The 23,466-nt window shown below is 56.6% G+C and overlaps 6 protein-coding genes across 6 annotated transcripts; 3 read left to right on the forward strand and 3 right to left on the reverse strand.

The window, feature by feature from the left end:
- Window positions 1–438: 438 nt before the first annotated feature.
- On the forward strand, window positions 439–3,217 carry SPBR_05600 (fungal transcriptional regulatory protein; the record flags this gene model as incomplete). The annotated part of the gene is made up of 2 exons (XM_040763863.1): window positions 439–1,525; window positions 1,635–3,217. 2 exons carry the CDS (start codon window positions 439–441, stop codon window positions 3,215–3,217), a joined length of 2,670 nt encoding a protein of 889 aa, XP_040622398.1.
- A 1,284-nt stretch (window positions 3,218–4,501) lies between these two features.
- SPBR_06086 (dihydrodipicolinate synthetase family protein) lies at window positions 4,502–5,482 on the reverse strand (the record flags this gene model as incomplete). The annotated part of the gene is made up of 1 exon (XM_040764348.1): window positions 4,502–5,482. One exon carries the CDS (start codon window positions 5,480–5,482, stop codon window positions 4,502–4,504), a length of 981 nt encoding a protein of 326 aa, XP_040622399.1.
- A 3,844-nt stretch (window positions 5,483–9,326) lies between these two features.
- On the forward strand, window positions 9,327–10,704 carry SPBR_05929 (NAD binding Rossmann fold oxidoreductase; the record flags this gene model as incomplete). Its single annotated transcript, XM_040764192.1, has 3 exons — window positions 9,327–9,350; window positions 9,415–9,577; window positions 9,641–10,704. The coding sequence occupies 3 exons, from the start codon at window positions 9,327–9,329 to the stop codon at window positions 10,702–10,704; spliced, it is 1,251 nt and encodes a 416-aa protein (XP_040622400.1).
- Window positions 10,705–11,502: 798 nt separating this feature from the next.
- SPBR_06042 (chaperone-binding protein) lies at window positions 11,503–12,588 on the reverse strand (the record flags this gene model as incomplete). Its single annotated transcript, XM_040764304.1, has 3 exons — window positions 11,503–12,016; window positions 12,107–12,327; window positions 12,424–12,588. 3 exons carry the CDS (start codon window positions 12,586–12,588, stop codon window positions 11,503–11,505), a joined length of 900 nt encoding a protein of 299 aa, XP_040622401.1.
- Window positions 12,589–15,024: 2,436 nt separating this feature from the next.
- On the forward strand, window positions 15,025–16,818 carry SPBR_05778 (MFS multidrug transporter; the record flags this gene model as incomplete). Its single annotated transcript, XM_040764041.1, has 1 exon — window positions 15,025–16,818. The coding sequence occupies one exon, from the start codon at window positions 15,025–15,027 to the stop codon at window positions 16,816–16,818; it is 1,794 nt and encodes a 597-aa protein (XP_040622402.1).
- Window positions 16,819–17,660: 842 nt separating this feature from the next.
- Window positions 17,661–22,392, reverse strand: SPBR_05488 (gata transcription factor; the record flags this gene model as incomplete). The annotated part of the gene is made up of 3 exons (XM_040763752.1): window positions 17,661–19,234; window positions 19,329–22,160; window positions 22,260–22,392. The coding sequence occupies 3 exons, from the start codon at window positions 22,390–22,392 to the stop codon at window positions 17,661–17,663; spliced, it is 4,539 nt and encodes a 1,512-aa protein (XP_040622403.1).
- Between the last annotated feature and the right edge of the window lie 1,074 nt (window positions 22,393–23,466).

Here is a 23,466-nt window from a genome sequence, read left to right on the forward strand (position 1 = left end):
CTTTGCCTTGGCCCTCCCGGTTTCCTCCTCGTGCTCGCCCGTACATCTCGCATTTTGAAGTCATTTCTCCCTGCTATGGGCCGCCTCCGTTGCCATATTAATACCGCCCGTCTTCCCACGTCCCGACATATACGTCTTGTGAAGGCCGAGCCGCCAGACGATTTTTGAAAGCCGTTCTTGCAGCTTTTCAGGACGCCGACGACACTTGGAGCTCCAGATCTCAGCATCTCCGCCTCCTTTGTTCTGTCCTCTCTATTTCTTCTCTTTCTTTTTACTTCAAGACCCGACCTCCTCCCGCTCTTTCTACCCCTCTGCATCTCATCTACCCCTCTTCTCACTCCCTCCTATGTTCTCGTTGCTGAGTCCTCCCTCATCCCGATATCATCATCCAACTTTGTCTTCATCTTCATAGCATCTGTCTGCTCAGCTCTCGACACCATGACCGTCCCCATGAACGTCCAGCCTCCCAAGGCTGTTGAGGTCGCTGCCGCCGCTGCCTCTGCCGCCGCTGTGCGAAAGCGGAGACGGCGCACACCGGCTGGCGGTGCTGCTGACGATTGCTTCACCTGTTCCAAGAGGAATGTCAAATGTGACCGGAGACGGCCGTACTGCTCACAATGTCTGGAAGTGGGCAATGAGTGTTCAGGCTACAAGACCCAGCTTACTTGGGGCGTCGGTGTTGCCAGCCGTGGCAAGCTCCGTGGCTTGTCTCTGCCCATTGCAAAGGCACCGCCAGTGGCTCCCGGCTCAGGCAACCGCACGCCGACTAGCCTCAAGAAGGACTCGATTTCTTCGCCAGCACGCCAACGGTCTGAGTCCACCGCCGGCAGCATGAACTCGTGGATGGACCGAGAGGCCATGGCAGCAGCCGCTGTTCTTTCGTCCTCTGCCAACTCTGCAGTCTCGCCTCGGAGACACCACGCACATGACGATGGCGACCTCGCCTACGAACGGTCTCCCTCCGTGTCTCATGCCTCCTACTCGGGTTACGAGTACTCGCCCATGTCGGGCGACCATGCTGCTCCGACGTCCGGCTCTATGAATGTCAATGGCATGCCAGTTCAGGTGCCCATGTCCCAGCCGGACTGGGCTGCGGCGGCTGTGGCTTCACTCTCGCCCTTTTCTGGCAGTCTTCCGACCGAACCGCTTTCATACCACCCGAACCAGCACGCGAACCAACACCACCAGCACATGCAGGCACAGCAGCAGCACCTTTCTACATCCATCGACTCGCTGAGCGAGGTAGACTACGTGTCCCCGATCCACCACACACTTTCCCGCGAAGAGATTGCGTTTCTGCCGACTTCCACCGGCATGATGTACGACAGTCACCTGGCCGGAAACAACTCCCCGGTGCCTGAAAGCCCCATCGCGGCTATGATGATTGAGCAAAGGGCAGCTCCGACGTCGTGCCCTAGTCTCGTCTATGCTCCCTCCGAGCAGGACTCGAGCTTGACATCGTCGCACCCAGACAACTTGGACGTGAATCTCAGCGCCAAGCTTCTGCGGGAATGTGACTCGATGGGTGAGTTCTTCTACATGTATGCTCTTCCTCCGCTCCCACACGGGTCAACCGAGGAGCAGATGAGGTATTTTCCATTTAGAAAATTAGCCTGACCTCAAAACTAACCTAGATCTAGGGACTCCTTCGGACATGGACACCTTCAGTACGAGCGCTCATTCCACGAGCCAGTTCTGGGGTCCCTTTACTGAGGGCGAAACCTCGCCTCAAAACCAGGCGTCCGCGGTCGCTGGAGCCTGGCCGCCCATGATGGAGGACCAGAACACTGTGCCGGTGACCTCGGATCTGCTCGTGAAGATGCCTTTCTTTATGGACTACTACGAAAACACAATGTGCCCGTCCATGGTTTTCATTGACGGCCCGAACAACCCGTTCCGCTGTCACATTATGCAGCTTGCCCGCTCGAGCCGCAGCCTGCAGCATGCTATCTGTGCCCTGGCCTCTTGTAATCTGCGGATGAAGCGCAGGCTCAGCCTTGGACAGCACGGACGCGATCTTTCGGATACGTCGGACGATTCGACAACCCCCGAGGACCTTTCTGTCACCGAGGAATACCAACACCGCAACCTCGCCGTACACCTCTTGAACGAACAACTGAACGACCCCGTTAAGTCCCGCCACGATTCCGTTTTAGCCACCATACTTCTTCTTTGCCACTACCGCATGGCAGAGTCGGGCATTGCACGTTTCCACACGCATTTTGCGGGCGTCAAGAAGATTTTGAGCCTGCGCCGTTCATCGCCATTCCCGCCCTCTCGCGACTGTGCTTGGATGGAATCCGTTTTCACCTACTTTGATGCTATTTCCGCGAGCATCAACGACCGCGAAGGCCAGCTCAACACGTCATTTTATGGCGTTCTGCCCGACACCCAGCTCCTGTCACAGGGCGCAGAGAACCTGGTTGGTTGCGACCGCGAGTTGTTTCGGACCATCGTTAAGCTCGGGCGTCTCAACCTCCTTTCGCAAAACCGCCCTGTACAGGACCTCTTGAATCCCAGCGGCGGCGGCCATGGAAACGGCGCAATGGGCCGCCGTGGCTCCCGGACTCAAGGTTCGCGCCCTGACAGGTTCGTCAACGGTTTCGGGCCTACGCTGGAGGAAGAGGATATTCTGTTGCCTGTTTCCAACCCCACCCCCTCGTCTCTGAACGACCCTCGCATGTTGTTTTGGAGAGAGTGGAAGGAGGCACGTATTGCCCTCCAGTCGTGGGAGTTTGATCCCCAGCGCCTGATTGCCTCGCTGCAGGACTCGACGCCGACCAGCAGCACTCAGGTTCGCGACCTCGGCTCGCTTTCGGAAGCCTTCCGCTATGCTGCGCTCCTCTATACCGAGCGTCTCGCGAGCCCAAACGTGCCATCGGCACACAACAACTTCCGTAACTTGGTTAGCCAGGTCGTCTATTACGCCACGAGCCTCGAAGCCGGGTCGTCTGCCGAGAAGTTCTTGCTGTGGCCTCTTTTTGTCGCCGGAAGTGAGTGCGTCAACGAACTCCAACAAAACATTGTGCGCTCCAAATGCCGCGAGATCATGTCCCGTTCAGGTTACATGAACAACTTGGCCGCCCTCGACGTCCTGGAGCGCCTCTGGGCTAGCGAGTTCCAGGACCAGGACAACATCACCCACCGGCGGGGACCTTTCAACTGGGCTCGCTGCATTGGCGGTCCTGGCGTGGACGTCGAGTGGATCATGTTTTAAGGATACTTTCATCTATTCTCCAGGCGTGACTCAATGTCTTCTCTCAATCTTCCGCTATTTCGCTCTCCCGACCGCTTTCATCACTAATTCCCCCTTTCCTGAGGTGCTGATTCACGGCCTTCTATGTCAACCAGCTTATTGTATTTGTATGGGTTTGTTTCTATTCTGTTTCCCTTCCTATTTTGTTACGGGTCACATCATAATGGTAGGCAGGCTTGCCTTCCTAGTTATGTTTTGTTTCGGCGCTGCTTTTTGATTTCCTATTTTAAATTGGGTCCGCCACTGGTCTGGTTGGGGTGTTTTATTGCTTCTACGGGTATGATTTCCTTTTTTGCTTCTTCCTCCGCTTCTCTATTTGTGCGGTCTCATTCTGGGAACCTCGTGGGTTCTTCAAGGGCGGTAGAAAAAATCACTGGTTTTCTGGTCGCCATGGACGGGAAGATATGCACCAAACATAACACGCAACGCAACACACATATACGCTCGGGAAACACGATTCCTTCAGGGGTCATGAATATAACGACTTCTTTACGCCTCTCTCTATCAAACTACACGTACCATCTACCGTTTACCATCTACCATGTCCTTCGTTCTAGCAATTGCAATTAGCTCTGCAGAGACAGTTTACAACTCAATGCTCACGAAGAAAATCCCCCAAAAAAGGACTTTGTCTTTTGTGAAAGCCGATGTGATATGATGTTAGGCGGCCGATATTCTGAAAGAAAAATAAGAAGGCGATATGTAGTGGTGAGACTTCGCAGTGCTGCGAAAGTGGGGACACCTGCGAAAAGTTGCGTGTTAATGTCCCAAAAAGGAAAGAGGGCATATCAGGCCTGCGTTTGGGCTTTGCAAATGACATGGGCGCATAACAAGGTGAACGGGTCGCTTGGAGTGATGCCCTACAAATATTTCTTTATAAGCGACTTTTGCCTACTTGGAGATTTCTCTTTTGGAAATATTTCGCTCCGCGAGCTTTTTTTGCTTCCATTTTCAAAAATTCATCATGTACTACGGTGATAATCCAGTGTTGAACAGCGTCTGGGACAGGCCGTCCGTTTATACCGGTGAAAGGAGACCAGTCACAAGAAGCACATAAATACAAGTCAAAAGGCAGCCGGGTTGCAAACGGATCCCCCCACAAAAGGCAAAGAAATTCATAATATGTTAATAAATGCAAATTATCGCAATGCAATCCCACGGCAGTCCGTCCTCATCTATAAGAGGCCTGGACCAAGCCAGTCCTCGGCCATGTGTCTATGCTCCTTGGCACGCGTCGTTTCCTGTTTACAGAGACTTCTCCACGGCCATCACCTCGGCGATACCCTCTGCGATGGCGCTAACACGGACGTCGTCGATGCGCGGGAGCGGCCGGCGCGGGTAGCCGCCGTAGCCGAAGTACGACTGGATAGCTTGCTTGGTGCCGGCCACGGCGGCCTTGGTCAGGAACCAGTCACCGCGCGACAGCACCTTTTGCAGCGCAGCGGCCTTCTCGGTCTTGCCCTCGGCATACAGGTTCCATACGCGCGCGCACACTTTAGGCATGACGTTGGCACCGCCGGCAATAATACCGCTGCCACCGCTGACGAGCGTCTGCACGGTGAAGTCGCACATACCGCCAAAGGCCATGTAGCCCGAGCCCTCCGACGAAGGCGTCTTGGCGTTGGTCGCCAACGCCACACGGGTCAGCTTGCCCGTGTTGCCGCAGGTAAACTTGGTGCCGACGATGTTGCGGTGCTTGGCCAGGCGGATGAGCAGGTCTGAGTCCATGTCGATGCCAGACACGGCACCGGGGTAGTTGTACAGGACCAATGGCAAAGGGCTCGCGTCGGCGACATCGATAAAGTAGTTGTAGACGGCGTTTTCGTCCATCTGGGCGCGGAAGTACGAGGGGGGCAGAAGCAGGGTGTAGTCAGCACCGGCCGCCTGGGCCAAGCGGCTGAGCTCAACGGTGCCTTTGACGCTGCCCTCGGTTGCGCCAATGATTATGGGCGTGCTGTTGAAGCCCGCCGCATCCAGCGCCTCTCGGGTAGCCTTGGTAACGGCAAGCTTCTCCTCACGTGTGCAGTGAGCAGCCTCGCCGTTCGAGCCCATGGTCACGAGGCCGACCAGACCGTCACGAACCAGGCGCTCCGCGTGCTTCTTGATCGTAGGGATGTCGAGCTCCTCGGTCTCGGGGTCGAAAAAGGTCATCGTCGGCGCGTAGATACCGCACGGGAGCGGTCGCCGATGTTCGGTATGGCCGTTTGTGCCGTTGGTAGCCGACATTGTGAAGAATGTGAAGGGCGGAAAGCAGAAAAAGGAAGCCGAGGGTGCGAGACGAGCACGTGTAGAACGGAACAAGGGTATCAGATATGCAAGGGTGGTATGAAGCAGAAGAAAGGTACAGAGAGTGAACGAAAGAAACAAATAATTAAGATCCGAAAACAGAGAGAGCGTGAGAAGTAACAGGGAAAATGCCGAACAGTTATAAGTCAAGGGAATAAACCCGAAGAAAATCAGAGAGACAAAAAAAAAGAAAAGAAAAGAGGTGCTGGCCTTCGGTTCACTCTGTTCCAGTGTCCTAATAGTTTCCACGGTGGCTGACCGGAACACGCTTGTGGGAAACGCAGTGATGCAGGTTGGCTCGCAAGGTAATAGTCCGAGGGTTGGCGACTTTTTGCCCCGTGTGGGATTGGTTTCTCCTTCTTTTTCTTTGGCGTGCGCCGTCGCTATTTTGGCGTGCCTCTTGTCGCTCACTCTAGCAATTTGTGCATTTCCCCATACTACCCCTCTTTCCCCGGTTTTCTGACCGATGCCTTTATTTTCTTAACTGCCTGCTTTGACGCGTGTCTAGTGGTATCTTGTGGCATCTCATGGCTTTTCGTGGCATCTTGCGGAAACAAAAGGTGTGCTTTCTGCCTTGCTTCAGTTCTCGGCTTGCTGTGTTGGCCGAATAGAAAGGCTTCTATTTGGCGACAGGGTGCCAGGTGGCAGACCGTCTGTTTCCTGATACGACGCTCAACTTTTGAGTCTATGCCGCCGTTGTGTAGATGACGGCCATGTCCGTCTCTCACTGCAGGAAGAGGTCTCAAGGGGGGCCACGATATAGCCCGGGATGGTTGTGTTCTATATGATAATCGGCATGCGATACGCGAGGAGCATCCTCTCTTCCGTTTCTTTTCACTTGCATGCATTTCCTCGCCTGCACTTGATCTCGCGTCTCGCGTCTCACCGTAATCCTTTATGTCCTCGCCATGCTGCCGGTTCCTTGGCACGGGTCGCAATGTAGCAAGACGTGCAAGGTAGATACAGAGAGAACCATGACCAACACGGTCGTCGTCGTCATATGCGCCACCACTGCATCACGGCCGTCATAAAGCTCGTATATCCGGACGATAAGAGATCTCGGGGCTGGAACAATATAAAAATGTCATGGTCACGACGCTGTAGATAGAAAACAGTAATGGTGGTGGATGAAGTTGGTTCCTGTAATCAAAACATTACCCACGGCAGGCATGCAATATCAAACCCGCAGAATAATTTAGAGCGATGATCCCAAAATAAGAACGGGAAATGGACGCGGCCGCCGACGAAGCGGCACTGGGGCCGTGAAAGCGGTGTACGCTTCGACTCTTGGTGGTCGTAAAAATGTTGAGAGCGGGAAAGTTAGTACCAGTACGACAAATAAGCAGAAGACCAAGACAGGTTCATGGCATATTGGAAGTTGAGTCGGGGACAACAAAGCAAAAGAAGCATTCAAAAATGCGAAACAACCAAGAGTTACACATCCGAAAGCAATTGCTGTGCCCGTGACCTCAGTCTAGGGTGCAGCACAGGGGCCCCAGGATCAGCGGAGCTGCACAAGGCCGTTTTAGGACACCTATTTCCTTGGGGCCGTCGTTTAATGCGTCAATTTAGCTTTCTTCTCCTGCTGTATCGTCTGGTTGTGCTGCCATGCACACATCAAGGTGGGATCAGAGTTTGGGTGTACACCAATCCCCTCTGGACGGGTGCCGCAAATGCCACAAGAGAAACATATGGTGGATACGTAGCACTCACCCCATACGTTGCGCCATGTTTCTTGGGGCCAATGATATGTGAGAATTCGGATTGCCATCGGGACTTCATACCATTGCTTGTCGATTGCTTGTTCGGCATCCGGTATATTCTGCTCGTCCGGATGAAAGTTCTCCGGCGCGAGTCCGTGATCCCGACAGGTCCGTTTCGTATCAATCACTAGCAGGATTAAACAAGTATTTTGGACAGTTAGATTAGTAGGCTGAAAATAGGAAGCAATTTCTGACGTTGATGTTGATGTTGTAAGAGAACTTTCTCAAAAGGAAAAGGGGCAGACTGGAAGACTGCGGCTGTGCCTGGTGGTGCACAATCCGAGTCTGGTAGGCGCGGCCAGGTTGCGCCTTCCTCGACGCATTTGATTATGTGCAAGAGAACCACCACCGGTGCAACATAGGCAATTGCGTGTATCGGCAAGAGCGCGTAACTGAGGTGCATCTGCGATACCCGATGCTCCTTCCAGGTTTGCTTCTTTGCGATACGACACTAGAATCAAGCACGGCAGGAGCGCGTCTGGGCTACCCATCTTCATCTCCCATGTGCGTAACGAGTCGAGTGCGCACCTGCCAACTGCCTCAAACAACTCCCGCTGCTCCGGTACTCGGTGAGCGTTGGAGGGCAATGGAAAGAGGTTCTCGAAAATCCGTGCCATGCAAGGAGCGGCCATTAACACGGTCCGCCTATTGCGACTTACACGATGTAGGAATCGATGTGCGCTAGTGACGGAAAAACATGTTGGTGTATTTTTCCTCCAATCAGCAACAGTCACTGTCACCCACATTAAACCAAGGTGACAACACCACCAGCAAGCCCAAGTGCCATAGCGAAACCGCTTCTAAAGGGTATGGGCGTGTACATCGCCGTCAGTAAAGGCTCGTTGTCGATACTGTGCTTTTGTTGTTGGAGGTCGTTCGCACCTTCCGGCCGCCGAGGGTTCTAGCCTTCTGTTGTTTTACTCGAAGGACCGACAACTCCTTCCCAACTCAGCCAAAAGATGCACAGCACTGACTGCGGGGCAGCCTAACTGTCGGGCAACACTGCAGGAGAAAAACGTGGGGGCGGGGCATCGACAACCAGCACTGAGACCCGGCAGCGTCATGAGAATGCCGTGTAGGGTTCCTCCAAGTACAGATATTGCATTACAAAACATGCCATTATGATCTCTCCTTCCGCTTTTCGGTTTCTTGCATTCTGGCCTGATATAACTCTCTGGGAAAGAACGATGTACTTAGCTTGCCACACAACATGCACAAACGGCAGGTGCGCGCGCATCCTAGTCGGGCAAGAAAGCCCGACTATTCACGCTGATAAATGCCAACTGCCCCCCAAAGCTGGCAATGTAGATATAGACCAAAAAATAAGAAGTCTGGCCTGGCAGGTTTACAACTCCAAAATGCTGTACTGTAAGCGGCTATAAGAAAGCAAGTTCCGCCAGCAACGAACCCGTAATGAAGCGACGATGCTATACGGGAAGGCCACTGCTCCTTCCCTGAGCCCCTTGAAATATCCAGGAAAGAACTCGCGGAGGCAAGTCCCTGCTTCCTTCCTCGCAACACGCAAACAATGCAGTGAATTGGATGGCCAAAGTGTCGCTCTTGCCCTGACTAGCGAAGCAAGTCAACTGGCGGACGTCATTAGGCCGAAGCCTGAGCCAAGCGCCGTCTTTCCGCTCCTACAGCCGTCGTTCCTACCCCTCAAAACCATCTCCACCAAAGCTCCGCCAGCCTCCAAGCTTCTACCATTGTGTATTTTTCCGTCATCCGACACAAATCTGTAGCGGGAACGGTTTCTCCAATTGGCCTCTTGGTTTGTTGGAGAAGCCAAGCTCGCAGAGACCGCGAATCAAGTATGAAGTAGAGCCAGACCCGCAGCAAATCGACCGCACCTATAAGACAAAATCCGAGGGAAAATCGACCTGCATCGAGCGTCTTTCGAATCTTAACGGTTGCAAAGAAGCCCAGAGATACGAACTGCGACAGAAAAAAGTGTTTCCAAGGCTTCATTATACCCCGTGTTTTTGTCGTCTTTGTCCAATTCACCAACAGCAACCGAAATTATGGCCACTCTCAATGTTCTGATGGTACGTGGAGGACTGGGTGAAAAAAGCTTCAATCCGCTCCGCCATATACTAACAAGTTGCATAGGTCGGTACCGGCGAGTACACGACCGGCTTCGTCGGTGGCGGCGCCTCTGGCTCGGACAAGAAGGTCGGCGTGGTGGGTCTCAGCCTTTTCGACCTGCGTCGGCGCGGCAAGGTCGGCGATCTGTCCATGGTCGGCACGACAGGGTCCAAGTTCCCAGCCATTCGTGAGTTTTCTTGGGGTGCCACTCCTTGCCGCCTTGCTTGCCATACTAACAAGACTGCTGCAGGTGATCACCTGCAGAAGAACATTACCGAAGCGTACAACGGACTCGACACCTCCTTCACGTCGTACCCGGCCGAGGGCGTCCGGAATCCCGACGCCTACAAGGAAGCCATTGATGCGCTCAAGAAAGGCGACGCCATCACGATTTTCACTCCCGACCCGACGCACTTCCCCATTGCCCTCTACGCCATCGAGCGCGGCATCCATGTCATGATCACCAAGCCGGCCGTCATGACCCTCGAGCACCACGTGGCGCTGATCGACGCCGCACGGGAAAACGGCGTCTACGTCTACATTGAGCACCACAAGCGCTACGATCCGGCCTATGCCGATGCGCGCCACCGCGCGAAAAAGCTCGGCGACTTCAACTACTTTTACAGCTACATGTCGCAGCCCAAGTCGCAGCTCGAGACCTTCAAGGCCTGGGCGGGCGTCGAGTCTGACATCTCCTACTACCTCAACAGCCACCACATTGACATTTGCGACTCCATGGTCGCCCAGCTCGGCTACGCCCCCGTTGCCGTCACCGCGTCCGCCTCCACGGGCGTGGCTACGGCGCTCGGCTGCGCACCGCAGACCGAGGACACCATCACGCTGCTCGTGCGGTGGCAGCACAAGTCAGAGCCCGGAAAGAGCGCGACAGGCGTGTACACGGCGTCGTGGACGGCGCCGCAGCGCGCTGGCGTGCACTCGAACCAGTACTTCCACTACCTGGCCGAGAAGGGCGAGGTGCGCATCAACCAGGCGAAGCGCGGCTACGACGTGGCCGACGACAACGCAGGCCAGCTGATGTGGTACAACCCGTTCTACATGCAGTATGCGCCGGACGAGGACGGTAACTTTGCAGGCCAGTCGGGCTACGGCTACGTGTCCATGGAGAAGTTTGTGGACGGCTGCCGGGCGGTAAACGCGGGTACGGTCACGCCCGAGGGCCTGGACGCCAAGGCGCTGCCCACGCTGGCCAACACGATTGCAACGACGGCCATCCTGGAGGCCGGCCGGCGGAGCATAGACGAGCGCCGCGAGGTCGGCATCGCGACCGAAGGCGGCGTGTGGAAGCTGGTGTAATGAAAAAAAGAAAACCCGATTCCGGTGTCCTTGTGCTAAACCCCGCGTAGGACAGAACTGCGTATTATCTAAAATTTTGATTTTATAACCAAAGGTACTCGCGTATTGTTGGGATATTTTTTATATTGACTATTGCTGCACGACACAAACGTCTCCATCTCAAGCCGCTTGGCGTTGTCGCTGTGCCGCCACAATCGTACGACGACGGAATCAGTGGGCTAGACATTTTGGTGATCTCATGGTGGGCGGAAACAACCGTTATCAGATGCTTAAGTATTGTTCTATTTTATGCCTTTCAGAAAACGCTCCCGCACGCAATGGTATGCTCAGACAGCTTAAAAAAGATTTTTTTTTTTAAAAAAAAAAAAAAAAAAAAAAAAAAAAAAAAAGTAAATAGAAAATACTGGGCCAAGAAAACAATGCGACATACATGCAAAGACGTAAACAAAACATCGAATACCATAACAAGCTAGAGTAGATGGCCATCCTTTCCAAAAGATATCGCTTCTGCCCAGTAACCTCTAAGCCCTGTAAAAAAAAACGCCCACGACGAACAAGAAACGAAAGAGAGAAAAATGAAAAATGAATGGCAATACGCATCAACGTTGAAAAAAAGTGAGCTCTGGACGTTAAACAGTTCCATTTCGTGGGAAGAAAAGTGTGAAGACCATCGAACGAGTGAATAGGAACGCGAACGGGCCAAAGCTCCCGCATAAGTGTGGTCCGGTCGTTATCAATCTTCTCCGTTCTCAGTTCTCAGTCAGCATCACCATGTCTGGATCATAGCTCGTATCGCGTTTAGTGGTGATCGTAGTTGGCATCAGGAAAGTGCACGGGGCGGGTATCGTCGTAGGCATCGTGCACCGTGGGCGGCGCATAGCCCGAGTGGGCAGAGGTGCCTATTGACGCCGAGCTCGCAGCAGGGCGCAGGCCATGGTTGTCGTCAAAGGGGTTGTCAGAATGCGAGACATTGCCACCACCGTAGCTGCTGCCGCCACCACCCAGGTAGGTGGTGTCCATGTGGCTACCGGCGTTGGCGTAGCTGCTGCCACCCCCGCCGACCGTTGAGCCGCCGCCGTAGCCGCCCATGTCACTCTGGTAGTCGTTGTGATCGTAGTCGGGGTCCATGTTGTTGATGCGGGCGTAGGGTTCCTCGTCATGCGGGGCAGTCGAGAAGGCGGCCATGTCGGGGTCGATGTTCTGGCCACCCTTGGCGCCGGTAGTCTCATAGCCGGGCAGGTGGCCGTTCATCTGGTAGTACTTGAGAGAATAAATGCTCAGGAATGTCGTGATGCCGAAGAAGATGCTGGGGCTGGTCAGTATACGCCATAAACAGTAAAAAAGGAAGAAAGACAAAAAACTAAACAGCAAAAAAATAGGAAGCCGCGTTTGCCGGACATACGTGTTGAAGACACCGAGAGCTACGACGGCCTTGCTGGCGCCGCAGCCGTCACCGCACTTGCCAGCCGAGTTGAAGGAGGCCTGTGCGGCAAAGGCCGACAGCCAGAGGATTGTGTAGAGTGAGTCGATGGCGACCATGACATGAGGTTCGGCAAAGCGCCGTGTCCGGGGGAAGCGCGGCGCGCCAATCAGGTAGATCCATGCTGGTATTGAGAGGAAGCACTGCGGCCGTTAGATTTCCATGTTTGACAATGTTCCACTGGCGCCTCGCGCCGCAGGCTCACACCCGCCGCCATAACGCATTTGTGTCCGACGTACCACAGCAAATGCCCAACCGTTCGGGCCACTGACGGACGAGTCCTTGGCGCGGAACACGACAATAGCCAGGACCCAGGCCACAAAAGAGAAGGCAATCTGGGTGACATGGAGGATGAGTTTGTAGAGCGGAATCCTGTCCGTGTTGATCTGCAAGTCATCCAACATGATGGGCGACTCTGTCAGGGTTGGTTGTCAAAGGTAGAGGTCGAGAAAGTGAGGCCGGTCGGAGGATGCAGCGGAGGTCTGTTTGCCAGAAAATTCGTGCCGAAGCTGGTACGGTCGAGACAGCTAGCGACGGCAGTCGAAAACGAGACTGAAAGAGTCGATGTCGAAGCTCAAAGCTCGAAGATAGCAATAGTCAAAGGGGTGTCGGCGGTTGGGAGGAGCTGTTCGACAAAAAGAAACTGAAGCTCGTTTCGACCTTAGGGGGTTCGCGCTGTTCCAAAAAAAAAGAAGAAGAAATCGTTGCGGTTAGAGGTAGAGCCGTGACGAGAAATGCGAAATGGAGAAGCAAGGCCCAGAGTCGAAAGAGATTAAGGAGGTGGGAAGATGATGACGAAAAGGAACAAAGACGGAAGCGGAAGAAACAGAAGACAAGGCCAGTCATGCAACTAAAGGTGCATCTGGAGAATGGGAAGGCGCGTTTGTTCCGTCTGATTTTGACGAAAGAGGCAGAAGCATAAGCAGGAGCAACCCAATCGAACGCGCGGATGGGTTCGTAAGGGTGGTTGCCATCGCCCGCTTGTTCTTTCCAGGCCCGTTCCTCCCCTGGATCTGGATTTTTGTTGCCCTGCGCCTAGCCTGGGCTGTGTTTATTTTAGTCTTTTCCTCGTTGATCCCGTCACCATAACCTATTGGCGCTCTCTATTGGGCCGTGGGCCTGAAAGAGATCTATTTTCCTTTATTTACCGTCGTGGTCCCTGTTTTCCGGCACACTATTGTTTTACTTTGACGCTATCCGTCGCCAGGTGTAACGGCCAGGGGTCGGCGGCTCTTTCCTGGCGTTGCCTAAGAAAGATGCTTAGGCGGGGCTAAATTTTCGCGAATCAAGGGCGCTCAGCCGCACAGCTCTGAGGCAAAGAATCAGCAAGGAGCGAGAGCCTGAGAGAGTAGGTGCGTGGACCGCACGAGGGTCGCCACCAAAAATCTGGCGAAACAGCCTATACGAGCTCAGCCACAGCACAGCAGCAGGCACCTTTGTTTCCTTCACTTTTGTCTTGCGCAGTGGGGCGCACCTTCTCTGTGGGTGGCTGTGGACACTCAAACGGCAAGACGAGGCGGACGTGAAGTAAACGGCAAGAAAGAAAAGGGAAAGAGCGATGGAACAGTCTTGTCCGGAGCAGGAGACGATCCCATCGCAGGTCGTCTGTGCGACATGGAGCGTACGATATGCACGTCGGGTTAAGAAGCCCAATGACAAGGCAGATACGACGCTGAGCTGAAAGAGATAAGACCGCAGGTGGTATGAAAAAGCGACCACGACAAGGCCAGCGAGAAGGGAAAGGCAGAAGTCTCTTGAGACGGCCAAAAAGGCGCAACAGGACAGGCAACAGCATAGCAAGTGCCACTTTTGGGGCCGCAGCAAGTTCCTTCCTCCATTGTAATATGCAGTTTCCGTGTTCGCATGTTGGCTCCTGTATTGGGAAGTAGTTGGTCGCCTATCTTATTTCCTTCCTTGTACGAATGTAGTCGTGTCGTCACTCTTTCCCAATTTCTCGCTACTCTGCCGCCCCGCACCATTCACACATAATGCTGTCCGATCGCTCTTGCCGTTACTGTGGTGCCTTGCAAAAGATTGCGCGCTCTTGCCCTTGGCACACTCCGCATAGAATTACTGAGCCTTGCGGAGCGGTGTTTAGCTCGGCGCAGTCGCGTGGGAAAGAGCGATCGAGTATTTGGAGCAGTCGCCCCGTATGCACCTATGCGATCTACAAATCGGTCCCGGCATCCTGTCACCAGAAACCTCATGAGTGGCTGTGGCTGCCATCACAAGCATGGCCAGGCGTTTGCATGTTGGGATAAGATGCCGTCGGCTGGTCCATTCTCAGGAGTCGTCACCCTGTAATTACCCCGTACGATGCGACATCGAGCTCACTGGTAAAGTGATTAAACTAGCTCCAGCAACAAATTTGCTGAGACTCCACAAACCATACTTACTTGGTACCCAGGTTAAATCCCACGCTTTTGTTTTTATTTTATCTCGAGGTCATCCTCGTGATTATCGTGATAGCTAACCCGCCGTTAACATGAGCATATTCTGTTATGCAGTTACGCGGGACTCGCTCTTTCCCGAACATAAAAACAGTGATGGGGGCAAGCACCTTCCGATCTAGCACAGATTGGTGGGGACGCCGATAGCGCAAGACGATGACAAAAGCAACCCATTGCTCAACGCTCCTGCCGTGAAGGCGACATCAAAGAGCCACAATCGACGTAGTCTCCTGAACTTTGTCGTTTCACATCCATTACACAAAAAAGGAGGCAACACAGTGAGAGTCTCGTGTACTTTCTAGCACAACTCGCACGGCGCACACGCTCTCTGTTGAGGCTCTGCGTACTGGTTTACAGACATCTTGGCATCCGGTTGTCTGCCTGTACAAAATGCCAGACGCTGAGTCCGCCCCGTCTGCAGCCGCAGCTTCGGCTTCAGTCTCCGAAAGAACACCTCTTCTGCCCAACAGCAATGGCAGCACAAGCAGCGTCTTGTCGACGCCCAAGTATGCCGCAAACGGCACAGTCGGTGCAAACGGTGATGCTACGGCTCCCGCGGGCAATGACGACCTCGAAGACGCCACGGCCGGCGGCGACGAAGAGCAGGTCGTTGTCGTTCAGGAGACGCGGACGCGCATCTTCGTGGTCCTCGGCACCGTCTACGTCGGCGTGTTTGTGGGCGCCGCCGACGCGAGCGTCATCGCCACGTTGTCGGCCCCCATTGCCAGCGAGTTCCGCTCGCTCAGCTTGTTGTCGTGGCTAGCCGCGGCGTATCTGGTCGCCAACGCCGCCTGCCAGCCTGTTTCGGGCCGCATCACCGACGTCGTCGGCCGTGGCCCCGGCCTGGTCTTTAGCAACGTCTTCTTTGCCTTGGGCAACCTCATCTGTGCCTCTGCCCATAGCGCCAGCACCATGCTCGTCGGCCGCGTCGTGGCCGGCATCGGCGGTGGCGGGCTCATGGCCATTGCGACGTTTTTGGCGTCCGACCTGGTGCCTCTTCGCCAGCGCGGCGTCGCCCAGGGCATCGGCAACATTGCCTACGGTACAGGTGCCATGCTGGGCGGCGTGCTGGGCGGTGCGACCGAGCACGTCTGGCAGGACCGCTGGTACGGCGGCTGGCGGCTGGCCTTCTACGCTCAAGTCCCCGTGTCGGTCGTGTCTGCCATCCTGGTCTTCTTCTTGGTCCGTGTCCCGCCGCACCAGCCCGCCGACGACGTCGGCCTCGGCCACAGCAACTCGGCCCTCTCCCAGCTCGGCCGGATCGACTTCCCCGGTGCCGGCTTGTTGGTGGCCTTCCTCGTCACGCTTCTTCTCGGCCTGAGTGCCGGTGGCAACATTGTGCCCTGGACACACCCGCTTGTTCTGGCTTCGTTGCCCCTGGCCCTCGTTGCCTTTGCTGCCTTTGTGGTGTGGGAGGCGGACTACGCCCACCACCCCATCATCCCCGTGCGCCTGGTGGTGACCCGCACCGTTCTGGCTGCTTGCGTCGCCAACCTTGTCTGCACCGCCGCCATGCTCGCTGCCGTCTTTTACATTCCCCTCTACCTGCAGGTGCGCGGCTACTCGGCTGCCGAGGCCGGCGTGCGCTTGCTGAGCTCGCCCCTTGCCGTGTCTTTCACGTCGGTCGGCAACGGCCTCGTCATGAAGAGCACGGGCCGCTACGTCAGACTCGGCGTCGCGGCCCTCGTCATCTTTGTCGGCGGCTACGCTCTGGCGGTCGTTGGCCTTTCGTCTACCGACTCGGCACCTGTGTTCCCCTTTGCGTCGCTTTTCTTCATCGGCGGTGGCTATGGCGCCATGCTCACCATTACGCTGCTCGCCTGCATCGCCTCCGTCGCCCATTCGCGCCAGGCCGTCATCACGTCCGCCACCTACGCCTTCCGCTCCGTTGGTGGCACGCTCGGCCTGACGCTGGCCTCGGCTGTCTACCAGAACATTTTGCGGGCAGAGCTGTGGGCCCGCTTTGGCCATCTGCCCGGTGCCGCCGAGGAGATTGCGCGCATCCGCGACGACCTGGGCGAGCTGCAGCACTTGCCGCCGGGTTGGCACGATGGCGTCATTGCCAGTTTCATGGATGCCTTCCGCGGCGTGTGGCTGATGGGTCTGGGTCTCGGTGCCATTGGTCTCGTCGCCATGGCACTCATGAAGCAACATACGCTGCACTCGACACTTTCGCGGCCGTAGAAAAATTGTCCCAGCTCTCGTACGCTCACACATCCGCGCGTATTTGGCTCTCGGAGTACCTCAAGCTCTTGCCATATCGATAGTCCGGCCTCGTATTTCTGGTTTGCCTGAAAACCATTTGCTCGTTGATGACGGTTTTCTATAACTGGTTTGAATAGACAGATAGTTTTTTTCGTAGAACTTTAGACTATATTATTCAGGACACTATTGGTTTATTTTTATTTTATTTTATTTATTTTTTGGAAAATAATTCGTGCAGTTCCTTCATATCATCTGAGAGCACTTCATGTTTTTAAAAATATCCATCTCAACCAAAGAATATTGTGGAATTTATAGTATAAGTACGGCGTATCTGTCACGCAATCCGACTCAACTTTCAGGTATCGATTCTTAAGTGTAATGACATAACATTGCATGTTCCTCCTTTTGGGAGTGTCTTATGAAAGCTCTTTTATACTATTCTACAACCCAGCAAAGGCACTTCGCAACCAAACAACCGAGTCGTGCAGCCTGTCAAAGTGCATCGTCGCCTTAAAGGCAACACTCGCGTTCGAAACAAATAAAAAAAGACGTCAAAAGTCTGGCACCGCAAAGTAAAGATGTGCATCCGATCCCATGGCAGGCAGCCATGCCGAGCCTAGTCAAATGCTAGTAAAACGCCACGGGTGGTATAATGAAACAAGCAGATGTTTAAATAAGAAAAAAGAAACGGAATGATGGAAACGGGACAAAACGCTGTTGGGCAAAAAGCAAAACAGGTAATCGAGAGATACAAAGCAAAGGCGCCTCAACAAGAGGAATGCTGCGTCCAGGCCGTTCTGTCCGACTAGAGTTTTTCGACATCAGACATCAGCATCCATGGCATCGTTGAAATCGCTCCACAGGGACTCGCTGGCCTCAAAGGACATCTCGCCGCCCATAGACACGAGCTGGTCGCTGTGGTGCTTGTGGCAGCCGCCGCCGTTCTTACGGTTGACCAGCGGCGACGAGCTCGGCATCACCAGGTCCGTGTCCAAGTACGAGCCAAAGTCGAGGTCGTCGGCCACACTGCCAAAGTTGGCCGTCAGACCATCACTGTCAAGGTTCGCAAACGTGGCCAAGTCCAGGTCCGTGAGCCCATGCGACGGAGAGCCCGTCGTGAAGTCGTTGGCCTCGGACAGCAGCTGGTTCAGCGTCGAGGTGAAGGGTGTGTCAAACGGCACGCCGTCTAGCTGCAGAGGCACGTGGAGAGACTGCTGCTGCTGCCGCTGCAGGCGTGCAGGCGTGACCGAGGCCGTGCGACGCTGCCGGCTGGCGCTGCCAGGGGCAGGGACGGAGCGAGGCGTTTTGGATGGCGTGCGCTGCGCCAAGAGCATGAGACCCTCCAACACAGGGGACTGGGGGCCAGCGCCGGTAGTGGCCGTCGTCGAGCGCGCGATGGATTTCGAGACGCTTCTCGTAATCGGCCGGTGGCTGGGCGTCGGCCGCGTTGGTGTCTTAAACGGGCCCGAGGCAAACACGGGCGATTCCCGGCTGTTGCTCGTGTTGGGTGGGGGGGTGGAGGGTCGTGCCGTTGGCGGCGGCGGCGTGCCAAAGAGGTCCTCCATGTCGTCGGCATCCTGAGCGCCGTCGATCCTCGTTTGAGCCTCGCCACTCAGCTTCGCCCCGGACCGCGCAGTGTCTTCAAACTTGGACGGGTTGGCCTTGGCCTTGGGCGAACCGAGAACGGTTCCTATCACATTCACGGCCAGCTCGCCGAGCACTTTAAGAACGCCTTCTTTGCGAGGTGAGGGGAAGAGGAGGCGACGGGTGGTTCCAAACTGGTCGTCCACAGCAATCGGGCTGTCGGCTGTGCCGCTGCCTCGCGAATGCGTCGATCCAGGTCCACCACGGCGTCGCTCAGCAGAGCCTCCACCGCCCGAGGCAGGTTCCTGGTTAGACCCTGCCTGAAAATCCGGCTGCTGCAACGACGCTGCATTGGAGCTGTCACCGCGGGAGTGCTCCTCGCTCAAGGCCGAGTTGTTTGGGTTCTCGTTCTCGTTCTCGGATCGCTTGTTCGGCTCTGCAGTTATCGCCGGCGGCTTCGGGACAGTTGTCGTCGATGCTGGAGGCGGGGGAGGAGGTAGTAGTGCTGCAGGCGGTGCGGGTAGGAGCTTGGGCAGCTTTGTGCCATTGGGATCCGTAGGCGGGGGCGTGTCAAGAATTTCAATGTGGGAGGCCTGCGCGTTGGCGGGCGGGCCGTTGTCTTCGGGGCCTGCCGGATCCGTAGTCAAGTACGCCTCGGACGTCAGCTGCGTCTGCGGGTCACTCTTGGCCCGAGACTTGCGCGGGCGAGACGTCTTGAAATTCGTCCGGGTCTGTTCGAGGCGGTCCAGATCCTTGTCCCACCGGTCGCGAGGCCGGTGGCTCCTAAATTTGCCGACCCAAATACCACAGGCTACAGAGGCAAAAGAAAATATGTTAGAAAGGACTGTTCATGTGCACAGACTGTGCTGAAAGGACACGAGGGGTGCCAAAAGAACAATACGTACGGTTGCAGAGAAGCATCTGTGTCCAGAGCTTCCCATTTTCGTGGCTGTTCAAGGATTTCCGGACAAGACGGTACCGGGTGGATCTGCCCTCCGCGTCGCGCTCGAGGACTTCAATAAACGTGATGGGGCAGTTCTGGTCTTGGAAATTGTAATAGCCCGGCTCGCCCTCGTGCTCCTGCGTCCACATCTTGCGCCACGTGGGCGTCTCGATGGCACCACAGTTTTGGCAGTATGGGGGCATTTCACCGCTCTGAATTGCCTTTTTGAGCCGTTCGCGGATGGCAGCCTTGCGAACGAGGTTTTTGTTGGAGCGCCCGCTGGGCACGTCTGCATCACTAGGCGGGCACGGTGCTTCGGAGAACGCAGTCGGTGGTGGCGGCGGCGCAGGAAGAGCCAACGGCGGCAGTCCCGCAGGGTCGCTAGCCGGCACGGTCGTGGGCACGGAAGGGAAGGGCAGGGGGGGCAGTGAGCTCATAAATCTTGCCATTTCGGCAGCTGGCTGCTGGGGCAGAGTCGGCTGTGTTTGAGGCGACTTTGGCGCCTCGGATGGTGTCGCAGCGGGACTCTCGTGCGTCGCAGTAATCAGCTTCGACAGCTCCTTGATGTCATCGTGGATGTCAAGCTGCGAAAGCTGCGAGGTGTCAGTCTTGCTGGCATCGGCATCCATGTCGCCGTCCGTCGGCAGCGAAATCGATTGGTGGCGAAGCTGTGACAGTGGCCGCTGTTCGGCCTGGGCATCGGCCTGCAGCTGGTCTGGCAGGGAAGGGGGGTGCGCAGGCTCCGAATGGGACCGTTCCAGTGGCCGAGGCGGAGCTCGTGCAACCATGCTGTTGGCTCGCGGGGGTTTCGCTGCGCGTGGCTTCGGCTGGGGAGGGTTATACAAGACGGTGGTGGGGAGGAGCTCCGGCGGTCCTGGGATCATAGCCAAGAACGGGTACTGCTCCGAATTGTTCGCGGTGTTTGGCGCGGACCGTTTGTTGGAGGTCCGGTTCGTCCGTTTTGGTGACCGCGTCGAAGAAGAGGCTGACGACGTCGAAGACGTCAAAGACGGCACAGGCGCAGCTGCTGGTGGCAGCGGGCCCGTGTCAGCGGAGCCTGTCGGTGGCGGCAGGGGCAGCGAGAACTCCATGTTTGGCGTCGGCGCGGCGGTCGCTATGGGCGTCGGTGGTGGCAGGAACTTGTCGTTCAGCATCGAGTTTTCATCATCGCCGAAGAGGAGATCCTCCATGCCGCCGCTCATAAACCCGGAATCAGGTGGTGGCATGCGCATAGCAGGCAGGGGCGGACTGGACGGGATGGGGCTCGACTGCGGTACGTAGCTCGTAGTACGAGGGACCGGGGGCGACGAATTCATCTCAGGCGGGCTGTTCTCCGGCGTGTAGTTCTCTGGAGATGGAGCCATCGAGTCGGTGGGCGAGCCTGCGGGCAACGAGCGAGCATACGAGTCTGCGAACGAAGAGGGCTCGAGGTTGGCCAAGGACTCCCGCCGGGCCCTTTGGGCCATCAACTTGCGCGCATGGTGTTGGCCCGGGGCCCCGCCGCCCTGTGGCACAGGAGTGGGTGCACGCGGGAGCTCCTGAAGATGGGAGCCTGGTGCGGAGGGGCCGTCGGTCGAGGGAGGCTGCGGCAGGACCGGCCGCAGTGTGCGCAGAGCGCCCGACGTGCTCGCGGCGACGCGAAGCGAGTCGGGTGCTGAGTCGAGGGATGTCCGGGTGGGGTAGTCCGCCTTTGTCGTCTTGACGCGCTTCTTCTTATGCGCATCGTCACCGTCGGCATCGGTCGGTGCCTCCTCAGCAGCCGACGTGTTGCCGTCCGTCAGTTGCGACTTGCGTGGACGGCCGCGTGGGCGGCCGGTGGGCACTCGTACCCGTGAGCGGGAGCGTGGTGGCCGGGCAGGACGTGCTGGCCGGCTGTTCGTCTCAGACGGCGGGGTGGAGGCCGACATGACTTCGTCGTTTGCTATGGCAATTGGTGGCGGTGAAACCGACGGGAAGTCAGATCTAGGCTGCTGCTGCTGCTGCTGCTGTGACGAATGCGGTGCGAGTGGTGGAGGGCCAGCACGGACAGGAGGATGAGAGGGAGCGACGGCGGATTTGGAGGACTGGCGCGAGTTTGGCCGTGAGCCGGGCCGCGACATAGCACGGGGCCCCATGTCAAAGGAGCCAGCAGCCATGCCCGTGGGCATGCTGGGCGGATAGGCAGACATGTCGGGGAGCACTGGGGCCAGGCTCGGCGACTGCATGGTCGATATGCTTGCAGACCGGCCGAGCATGGGGTTGGCCTGGAGGAAGGAGTTCCACTCGGAGGTGTCGGTGGGCGTCGGGGCGTTGTGCACCTGGCCGTGGCCCTGACCCTGGCCCTGGCTGGTGGCATTCATGCCGTTGCCGCTGCCCCGGTGGCCGCTGTTGCTGTCGGTGCGGGCCATGCGGGAGACCTCGGACAGCTTGAGGCGCACCTCGAGGGTCTCGCGCACGCCCTTGCCGAACAGGGCCATCATGTTCTTTGTGACGCGGCCGGTGACCATCTTGGGGCCCTCGTCAAACTGCTGGGCGGCCACGGCAGCGGCGGGGTCCATGACCCACGACAGCATGCCCTGGCCGACCAGGGGCGTGTCGGGCTCGGAGTAGTCGACGGCGTAGATGGCGTAGTCCAGGACGGTCTGGGACGCGAGCTCGGGGCTGCCTTGGGCAATAGCCTGGATGCAGAGGCGGAGGTCGACGATGCCGATCCAGCTCTGCTCGTCGAGCGGCACGACCTGGACCTGCAGGGTGTGGGGCCAGCGGGCGAGGCAGTTGACGCGGCTGTCCTTGTCGAAGGTGTAGAGAACTTTCACTGCGAACGGAGTCAGTCGACCGTCACCCATCACGAGATGCTTTGAAAGGCTGATGCAAAACAAAAACAGAGAAAACAGGCACAAGACCAAGAACGTACAGGCCATTGGCCGCACTTGCATGCCCATCTCGTCGGCGTCGTTAGCAGGCATGGGGCCCTGCGGCTGCTGGTTCGGCGGTGCCGGCGGCCAGCCATAGGCGGCCGGGCTGCCAGTTGTCATGGGCGACGCCATGGTCTGGGAGGTCGACTTCAGCAGAACGATGCTGGCGGGCAGTGCGTTTCCATGGACGAGCAGCGATGCGTACAGTCGAGGGGTCTGCGGCGGTACGACGTGTCGTCAGAAGAGAGACGAGGGGCAAGACACTGGGAGTGTGGGTAGAGTGAGGGGAGGGACGAGAGAAAAGACAAGAGGAAGACGAGCGAAGATCGTGAGATGTGACAACGAGACAAGAAAAGGAGGTCGAAGTCGGTATGATGGGATCGTGGGCGGAAGAAGAAAATCGACGACAGCAACAATGCGAAACGAAAAAAAAAGAAAAGAAGAACCAGCAAAGAGACGGCGGGTTCGCGAGGGCCACGGTGCGGAGCGTGGTCCAATTGCTCGTCACGAGTGGAATTCAAGAGGCTGGACGTGTCGACGCTTTTTGGCCGTTTTGCTGGCAGCGGGTGCAGTGCGCGTGAAGTACGCGTCGAGACCTGCTGTGGTGCTCACGGCCGGGCGCTAAATTGGGGTGGAGCGCTGGGTGTCTGTTGTGGGGCAGAGGGCAATCGCTCTGAGACGTGGTTTCCGCGGCAGAGGCACGGGCCCAGCGCAAATGCGTGCAAGGGAGGAAAGAGCGACAGGGAAGTGGAGGCAGAAGAAGGGGCCGGTAAAATGAACGAGAGGGCGGGAAGGTGCGATGCCAACTTGGGAAGTTCTCAAAAGAGAAGCAGCGACACACGAGCAAAGATCGTGTACGATGTACGCAAAACACGCGCGAGCTGTCAGACAACAAAGCGGTCGAGCCGATCGGTGGAGTGCATGCGCCGGTGAACAGCGACTTTTGAAGTGGCCCCGGCCTGGGCCTAGCAGACGCGCTGGAACACGTGAACGCGCTGTGGTACACGGCAGCTGGCACGAATCCGGCGTGCTAAATGTGCTGCAGGAAGGAGTGGGGCATTGGAGACTGGCTACAGCGCCTGGGCCCCAAAACGTGAAGGACCCAAGGAGGGAAGGTGCGTTGGCGGCCGGGCAGGGCAATGGCGTAATGGCAGCTTGACGAGGTACAAGGGGAGCGCAGAACGGCAAGACTGCTGGTTGGATCGT

Source organism: Sporothrix brasiliensis (assembly GCF_000820605.1).
Source record: "Sporothrix brasiliensis 5110 chromosome Unknown Cont15, whole genome shotgun sequence".
NCBI lineage: Eukaryota > Fungi > Ascomycota > Sordariomycetes > Ophiostomatales > Ophiostomataceae > Sporothrix > Sporothrix brasiliensis.